Source organism: Coregonus lavaretus, assembly GCF_964263955.1.
Source record: "Coregonus lavaretus genome assembly, chromosome: 20".
Classification (NCBI taxonomy): domain Eukaryota; kingdom Metazoa; phylum Chordata; class Actinopteri; order Salmoniformes; family Salmonidae; genus Coregonus; species Coregonus lavaretus.
Genome location: NC_140007.1, coordinates 7,013,043 through 7,022,051, shown reverse-complemented (window position 1 = coordinate 7,022,051; position 9,009 = coordinate 7,013,043). Strand labels below are relative to the sequence as shown.

General features: G+C 45.3%; 2 protein-coding genes across 2 annotated transcripts in view; one reads left to right on the top strand and one right to left on the bottom strand.

Annotated features, from left to right (window-relative positions):
- Positions 1-264: 264 nt before the first annotated feature.
- ogg1 (8-oxoguanine DNA glycosylase) lies at positions 265-3,798 on the bottom strand (the record flags this gene model as incomplete). The annotated part of the gene is given in 14 exon segments (XM_084184333.1): positions 265-428; positions 609-658; positions 748-805; positions 809-831; positions 834-885; positions 1,145-1,196; positions 1,198-1,303; positions 1,434-1,530; positions 1,534-1,809; positions 1,813-1,942; positions 1,944-1,957; positions 1,959-2,007; positions 2,144-2,235; positions 3,619-3,798. Coding segments are annotated over 14 exon segments (1,272 nt in total). The 3' UTR covers positions 265-335.
- A 1,578-nt stretch (positions 3,799-5,376) lies between these two features.
- Positions 5,377-9,009, top strand: part of LOC311147590 (uncharacterized protein) — a gene marked incomplete at its 3' end in the record, with an annotated part of 8,858 nt that continues 5,225 nt past the window's right edge. Inside the window, exons 1-4 of the mRNA XM_084184332.1 lie at positions 5,377-5,508; positions 6,738-6,948; positions 7,057-7,158; positions 8,806-8,946. Of these exons, the coding sequence (XP_084040458.1) occupies positions 6,769-6,948; positions 7,057-7,158; positions 8,806-8,946 (423 nt within the window). The 5' untranslated portion in view covers positions 5,377-5,508; positions 6,738-6,768. The remainder of the gene's footprint in view (positions 5,509-6,737; positions 6,949-7,056; positions 7,159-8,805; positions 8,947-9,009) is intronic.

Sequence of the window (9,009 nt, the reverse complement as noted above, 5' to 3'; positions counted from 1 at the left end):
GTCTGCTAAATGACTACATATGCACGCACCACTTTTCAGTTAATTATTTTTTAGGATTTTTTGAAACAAGTTATTTTTTTCATTTCACTTCACCAATTTTGACTATTTTGTGTATGTCCATTACATGAAATCCAAATAAAAATCCATTTAAATTACAGGTTGTATTGCAACAAAATAGGAAAAACGGCAAGGGGGAACAATACTTTTGCAAGGCACTGTATAACCTCTGCTGACCTCACACCACATCTGCCTCTTTCTTCACAGAGATTTTCACCTTCTTATTACACATTTAAGATTTTCTTGTTCTTCCCCATTCCCTCTCCCTCCACCTTTATCTATGTCTTGGTCTTGACCTTCTTCTCCTCCTCCTGTTTCAGAGAGGGTGTTTCTTTCAGCTTCTGGAACTTTTTCAGGGCAGCACAGAACACCTGAGAGAGTGAGAGACAGTCATGCTCCATTGACATCAATGCATGACTTAGTGAAAGTTCAAGTAACCGGTGTCTCAATTTAGGACTGCCTTTATAGATTAGAGAGAGAGAAAGAGAGTAGAGAGGGAGAGTGAAGAGAAGAGGGGATTGATTCCGACCACTAGTTTGTGTGCTACTCACCGAGTGTGCCCAACCAGCGTAAGGACCCCATAGCTGTCTGAAGAAGTCCCCTATGCAGAAATAAAATCAATCAGTGATGGTCTGTTCAGAATGACACGGTTTGAGGTTGTTAAGCACTTACTGTAGGGTGAATCCTCACCAATCTCACAGTGGACCTTGTCTGTGAGGCTTTTCTGCCCGTTGCCCACCGCACAGCTTTAGTCTCGTTTAGCAATCTGCCACACGTGTCCACAGGCACAACACAGGCCTTGTCCATCAGACACACACAGTCTGCCACCTACAGGTGGAACACAGGTAACAGTTTTTATGCCCGTGTATAATGCATTCATAGTGGTGGCCTCTATCACACCGATTCATTCCAAGACTTGCTATTGGCATTCAGAAGAACTCATGGCTCCTTCCAAAAGCCTTTATAAACAGAGGCAAAAAAATATATTCACAATAATGCACTACATACAGTTGGTTCATAGAAAGCCATTCCTCAGCTGCACCCTTTGGAGATGCACCCTTAATTGCCCTGAAGGGTTGAGGCATACCTTGGGGCCCACCCTGGGCAGAGTGCGCAGTGTATCCCCGGCCTGCAGGTAGCCACTTGGGTCCGCCGTGTGAGTCCAGGATCTCTCTGGCACTCTGCTGCAGAAACCTGGCCCTGTACCCAAACCCCAGTACCCTCAGACATGCCTCCACACTGCTGTCTGCCAATCAGAGCACAGAGGACATGTCAGAGGCATAGACACAAAGAGAAGCATAATGGATTTGAAAGAGCGAGATAGAAAGATGTCAGACAGACAGCCAGAGTGGTGTTGGTGGTAGTTGAGGTGGTACCTGCGAGGGCATGCAGGGAGGGGAAGTTGTGGTAGATGGGCTGGTCCAGCTGGTACAGCGGGGTACCCGAGGACTGGCACAGCCTCTCCACCATGCCCTAGATACGAGAGATCTGGTTGTTGGAGGTGCAGATGAAGGAGAACCGGCACTCTGTGGGATCCTTGAACAGAATTCTCACACCTGGGGTGAAGAACACACACAGTGTGATACACACATCTATGAAGATGTTGGCGATGTGTTGAAAGTGTGGGTCAGCTGCTCCCCACTCTCTGTACAGATCCCCCAACTTCACCTTCAGTTGGAAATAATCATTCAGCAGCTCTTCCTCCTTCCTGTCTGGGTCAGAGCTCACAGCCACTAGAGCCTTCTCTTCTTCCTACTTCACCTCCATCACTCCCTTGGATCTCTTCCCTGACCCCTTTGAACCCTGGAGCGGGGCCCCTGCCCTCCTCTTCCCATCCCCCTCTTCTGTGGTGTTGGGACTATTGTAGGTGTAGTACCATAGAGTGGGTGAGAGTCCACACTCATCACCCCCATCACTCTGGTCCAGTGGCCATCACCTGTCTCTCGCCAGCTGGGAGGGAAAAGTGTTTGAGAGGTAGCATTTCAGTAGGCTGAACATTTGCTAATGCCCTGGCCAGAGCCCTCATGTAACATATGCGCAACCATTGCTTTAGAGATTTAAAGCAGCAGTGGTCAGAGTAACTTACCAGAAGCTCTGTCTGCAGCCCAGTGTGAGGTCCAGACGGAGCTCTGACCGTGAGCAGTCCCCGCCGACAGAAATGTATGCTGGGACAAAGGGCTGGATAACTCACCACATACTGCAGTATCAGAGATATCTGATGAGATGACAGTGGAGGAAATCACAAGAGAACCATCTTTGATTCAACGCATACAAAGTGGACACCACAATCATCAGTTTGCCATACAATAAAAACAATCCAAACTCAAAATACAGGGGTGTTATTATAAACATAGTGTACACATTGTGTACAGACACTAATCAGCCAGTCATGTAGCTCTATACAGGACACCACACATCCGAGCTCACCAGCTTGTAACCCTAAAAAACGAAAATGAGCTAACTCTGATTCGTTCTTCCATTCCTATGGGGGAAATGAATGGGGTTTTGAGATAAACGCTGAAAATAAGGTCACAGGTTAAAAAGGCTTAGGGGATCTTATACGTTTTGTTTATGAGATAATATCAGTCAGTTACCAGGACCTTTATGATGAAGCAGGGAGAGGTTGAAAATGTCAGTGACGACACTTGCCAGTTGGTTAGCGCATGCTCTGAGTACACGTCCTGGTAATCCGTCTGGCCCTGCGGCCTTGTGAATGTTGACCTGTTTAAAGGTCTTACTCACATCGGCTAAGGAGAGCGTGATCACACAGTCGTCCGGAACAGCTGATGCTCTCATGCATGTTTCAGTGTTACTTGCCTCGAAGCGAGCATAGAAGTAATTTAGCTCGTCTGGTAGGCTTGTGTCACTGGGCAGCTCGCGGCTCTGCTTCCCTTTGTAGTCTGTAATAGTTTGCAAGCCCTGCCACATCTGACGAGCGTCGGAGCCGGTGTAGTACGATTTGATCTTAGTCCTGTATTGACGCTTTGCCTGTTTAATGGTTCGTCGGAGGGCATAGCGGGATTTCTTATAAGCTTCCTGGGTAGAGTCCCGCTCCTTGAAAGCGGCAGCTCCACCCTTTAGCTCAGTGCGGATGTTGCCTGTAATCCATGGCTTCTGGTTGGGGTATGTACGTACAGTCACTGTGGGGACAACGTCATCGATGCACTTATTGATGAAGCCAGTGACTGATGTGGTGTACTCCTCAATGCCACCGGAAGAACCCCGGAACATATTCCAGTCTGTGCTAGCAAAACAGTCCTGTAGCTTAGCATCTGCTTCATCTGACCACTTTTTTATTGACCGAGTCACTGGTGCTTCCTGCTTTAGTTTTTGCTTGTAAACAGGAATCAGGAGGATAGCATTATGGTCAGACTTGCCAAATGGATGGTGTATGGGGCAAGAGCTGCTGCTGTGATGTCATCACCTTCTGCTGGGACACCTGTACCTGCTGTTGCTGAAGGTTTTGCACAATGTGGTTATAATATGGATAATGTCACCAACTCCATTTTGTTCTTCACTAACTGTACCTTCTCTTTCCTTCCCTCTCTCACAGTCTCTTACCAGACAGGCCAGTTCCAGCAGTGACCCAGCCACCTCTTGGCTGTCTGTGTAGATACAGTTGGCCCCCTGCTGGTAAACCATGGTGATGGTAGTGATTGTGGTTGCAACGCCGCCCTGCTGGCTGAACTCCTGCAGTGCCTCTGGGCCCTTGTTGGCCAGGGACTCCTCGAACTCCTTCATTTCATCCGATGCTGGGGGACACTGCAGGCCTTCTGCCTCACCAGCTCCTCAAACAAGCCCTCCATGTTATTCATCACAACCAAACGCTACTCTTCTACGGTGATGGGGAAGGGGCGTCTGTGTGGACAGAGACAGACAAGATGCATATGAATTAGTCTTGTACCATAACCCTGCCGTTATTTACTTACTGTCATGAAGGCTTAAGTTACAATGGCTGTACATAAATGGGGTTGTGGTACACAGCTAGTCAGATTTAGTTGGTTCACAAGAAAAATGCTTTAGTTTTGGACAGAAAATAAAGTTTTAGGACAATAATATTTGCTGACAGCCAAGGAAAATGTTAACTTTTGTGGACGACCACTCACTCTGGATAGTAGGACCTAGATTCCTGTCCAGCAAGGGTTGCGTTCAATACGACAGAACAGTGTTCAACGTTGAATTCAACGGAAACTGTACTTTACGACCAGGGGTGTATTCATTAGTCGAATTCCGTTGCAAAACATTTTGTCTGTTGCAAAGGAGGGAACTTATAAACAAAAGTTATTGCAGCAAAGTTTATAATAAATTGTTCCAAGTAGATGTTTGCTGTGCTAATTCTAAAAAGAGTCAATGAAAAAATATATCCACAGGGAAAAGCACATGCAACATATCAAAGTTATACTGTATGCTTAGTATTTTCATTTATTTAAAGCCAGCAAATAAACCCATAGTTTCTACTAGCTGAATTTGTCCAATAGAAACTCATCCTCGTTGCAAAACGTTTTCCCATTTGGTGGAAACGGTTTCCAAATGTTTTGCAAAACTGTAACTAGGCTACTCAGGAACATTCAATGTCATCTTGGTAAGCAACTCCAGTGTATATTTGCCCTAGTGTTTTAGGTTATTGTCCTGCTGAAAGGTGAATGTGTCTCCCAGTGTCTGTTAGAAAAAAATACTGAACCAGGTTGTCCTCTAGGATGTTGCCTGTGCTCAGCTGTATTCTTTCTTTTTATCAACAACAAAAAAAGTCCTTGCCGATGACAAGCATACCCATAACATGATGCAGCCACCACCCTGCTTGAAAATATGAAGAGTGGTACTCAGTGATGTATTGTATTTTCCCCAAACAACGCTTTGTATTTAGGACAAAAAGTTAATTTCTTTGCCAACAGGATGCTTGTTTTGGAATATGTTTATTCTGTACAGGCTTCCATCTTTTCACTCTGTCATTTAGGTTAGTATTGTGGGGTAACTACAATGTTGTTGATCCATCCTCAGTTTTCTTATATCACAACCATTAAATTGCCCATGAAGCCTTATGAACATTTAATTCACACTATCAAGCAATTAGATTGCTATTTAATCTTGAATTATGCTTCCTCTGGAATAGTTTTTTTGTTGTCGTGAGGTGGTTACAACAGTGTGGCCTATTGTACGGCACGTCCCCTTTAAAATGACTAACCCATCAATTTCTTGCAGTATCTGAAGGAGGGGGGTGTAATCTCGCGTTAGCAGCACACCGCAGTATAACCACTTTTGATTGGCCGACAGGGGTGTATTTGTAAAATGGCGCCCATTGAAATCTGAGTGGAAAAGGGAATTTAATAATAGAGACCGTGAAAAATTCAAGTCTAAAAGATCACAGAGACAATTTGTTTCTCTCCAATGAACAAGAAGAACGCTGCTACTGGCGTGTTGAGACAGTCAAGTTGGTCGGTCTGGGAGAAGTAGGTAAAGGCAGGGAGGGGAGTGGGAATGAACTGCAGCCAACTAACTTACACAGTATCTAGAATACTTAACTAACACGTTTTATACTGAAGTTATTCTATCTACCGAATTATCTATTTTGTACTTTCATTGACATGCCATCTTCTGTTTGCTGAAGAGCTGCACATTCTTTAGTTTGTAGACAGTTAGTCAGCTAACTTAACTAGCTTTCCTTTAGCTAACGAGCAGATTTGCAGCCCCAGTAACCCACCTTCTTTAGCGCTACAGTAGTAACTAGCTCATGCAAATGTGGCATTTGTTCAGTATCAGTGACAATATGAACAATGAGTTAATTCACACCCAGTTAAATTTGAGAAATCGTTTTGTCCGGTGTTCTCACAAGTTGACCTACCCGCTCGAGCGAAGAAGCAAGCAAGACATACCAGGCGAGCGCACGCCCTAACTATCAGTTATCATTGTTTTGAGTGGTGGTGATGATTGAAATCCTATGACTTGAAAAACACCGAGCTTTTGCGGCAGCCGCTGAATCCCGACCGCCCAGGCCATCAAATGTAACACTACAGCTTCTGTCTGATGTCAAAATGTCCTGGATTCAACCACTGATATAGTCCTGGGGGGCGTTGAGTTCGCTTCAATGTTTGCAACGTTGCGTGACAGTTTGTACTGAACCGTGCTCATCGTTCTTAAACAGCCTTTGTGGTACGTTTGATGGGTATGGCGAGGTGTGACAATTTAAAATCGCAAAACTGGTGCAGCATGGTAATCGCCCTCTGGGCCACCTTAATCACATGGTATTTATTCTGGGGTGTATTCATTAGTCGTGTTCAGTTGCAAAACGTTTGGTGTAAATTCAGGTAGGTCAGTTCTCGCCTTTGCAACAGACCAAATGTTTTGCAACGGAATCCAACTAATGAATACACCCCTGGTCGGACAGTACCGTTTCCGTTTCATTCAATGTTGCACACAGTTCTGTCATACTGAATGCAACCCTGGCTGGACAGGAGTCTTGGTCCAACTATCAACAGTGACTTCCACAAAAGTTAACCTTTTCCTCAGCAAATATTATTGTCCTAAAACGTTGTTTTCCGTCCAAAACTAAAGCATTTTTCCTGTGTACCACAACCCCATTTTATGTACAGCCATTGTAACTTAAGCCTTTATGACAGTAAGTAATTAAAGGCAGGGTTATGGTACAAGACTAATTAACATGCATCTTGTTTGTCTCTGGTTAGGCAGAAGGCCTGCAGTGTCCCCCAGCATCGGATGAAGGAGTTCCAGGAGTCCCTGGCCAACAAGGGCCCAGAGGCACTCCAGGAGTTCAGCCAGCAGGGCGGCGTTGCAACCACAATCACTACCATCACCATGGTTTACCAGCAGGGGGCCAACTGTATCTACACAGACAGCCAAGAGGTGGCTGGGTCACTGCTGGAACTGGCCTGTCCGGTAAGAGGCTGTGAGAGAGGGAAGGAAAGAGAAGGTACAGTTAGTGAAGGACGAAAATGGAGTTGGTGACATTATCCATATTATAACCACATTGTGCAAAACCTTCAGCAACAGCAGGTACAGGTGTCCCAGCAGAAGGTGATGACATCACAGCAGCAGCTCTTGCCCCATATGACCATAGCCAAGCACCAAGGCCAAGACATAATACAGGTCAGGACTTTTTCCTCGCTCTCCTTTCTCTCCTCTCTTTCTCACTCATCATTCTGTCTTTCTCTCTGCCACGCTCCTAAAAATGAGTGGCAATTACAGTGCATTCGGAAAGTATTCAGACCCCTTGACTTTTTCCACATTTTGTTACGTTACAGCCTTATTCTAAAATTGATTAAATCGTTTTTTTCCTCAATCTACACACAATACCCCATAATGACAAAGCAAAAACAGGTTTTTAGAAATGTTTTGCAAATTTGTAAAAAATAAATAAATAAATCACATTTACATAAGTATTCAGACCCTTTACTCAGTACTTTGTTGAAGCACCTTGGGCAGCAATTACAGCCTCAAGTCTTCTTGGGTATGACACTACAAGCTTGGCACCTGTATTTGGGGAGTTTCTCCCATTCTTCTCTGCAGATCCTCTCAAGCTCTGTCAGGTTGAATGGTGAGTGTCGCTGCACAGCTATTTTCAGGTCTCTCCAGAGATGTTAGATCAGGTTCAAGTCCAGGCTCTGGGCCACTCAAGGACATTCAGAGACTTGTCCCGAAGCCACTCCTGCGTTGTCTTGGCTGTGTGCTTAGGGTCGTTCTCCTGTTTGGAAGGTGAACCTTCGCCCCAGTCCTGAGCGCTCTGGAGCAGGTTTCCATCAAGGATCTCTCTGTACTTTGCTCCATTCATCATTCCCTCGATCCTGACTAGTCTCCCAGTCCCTGCCGCTGAAAAACATCCCCACAGCATGATGCTGCCACCACCATGCTTCCCCCGTAGGGATGCTGCCAGGTTTCCTCCAGACGTGACGCTTGGCATTCAGGCCAAAGAGTTCAATCTTGGTTTCCTCAGACCAGAGAATCTTGTTTCTCATGGTATGAGAATCTTTAGCTACCTTTTGGTAAACTCCAAGCGGGCTGTCATGTGCCTTTTTACTGAGGAGTGGCTTCCGTCTGGCCACTCTACCATAAAGGCCTGATTGGTAGAGTGCTGCAGTTTGGCCGGGTCGGCCAGCTCTAGGAAGAGTCTTGGTGGTTCCAAACTTCTTCTATTTAAGAATGATTGAGGCCACTGTGTTCTTGGGGACCTTCAATGCTGCAGAAATATTTTGGTACCCTTCCCCAGAGCTGTGCCTTGACACAATCCTGTCTCGGAGCTCTATGGACAATTCCTTCGACCTCATGGCTTTGTTTTTGCTCTGACATGCACTGTCAACTGTGGGACCTTAAATAGACAGGTGTGTGCCTTTCCAAATAATGTCCAATCAATTTAATTTACCACAGGTGGACTCCAATCAAGTTGTAGAAACATCAAGGATCATCAATGGAAATAGGATGCACCTGAGCTCAATTTCGAGTCTCATATCAAACTGTCTGAATACTTATGTAAAGGTATTTTTGTTTTTTTATTTTTAATACATTTGCAAACATTTCTAAAAACCTGTTTTCGCTTTGTCATTATGGGGTATTGTGTGTAGATTTATGAGGGGGGAAAAAACGAATTCATTCCAGTTTAGAATAAGGCTGTAATGTAACAAAAGTCAAGGGGTCTGAATACTTTCCGAAAGCACTGTATTGCTGGACTATCCTGGCTAACTAAAATGTATATGGAAAAGATACTAACAGCAGACACCCCTCTTTCGCCCTCTCCTGTAGGTGCAGGTCAGGGGGCAACAGCAGGGCCAGGTGGTTGGGGGCCAGGTGCTGCAGCTGCCCTCCTCCCATCAACAGCTACAGGGGGTCACCACAGCTCATCTATTACAGTCTGGGGACCTCACAGAGGAACAGCACCAACAGGTGCACACACACACAGCACACACACACACACACACACACACACACAGACACACCAATTTGTGT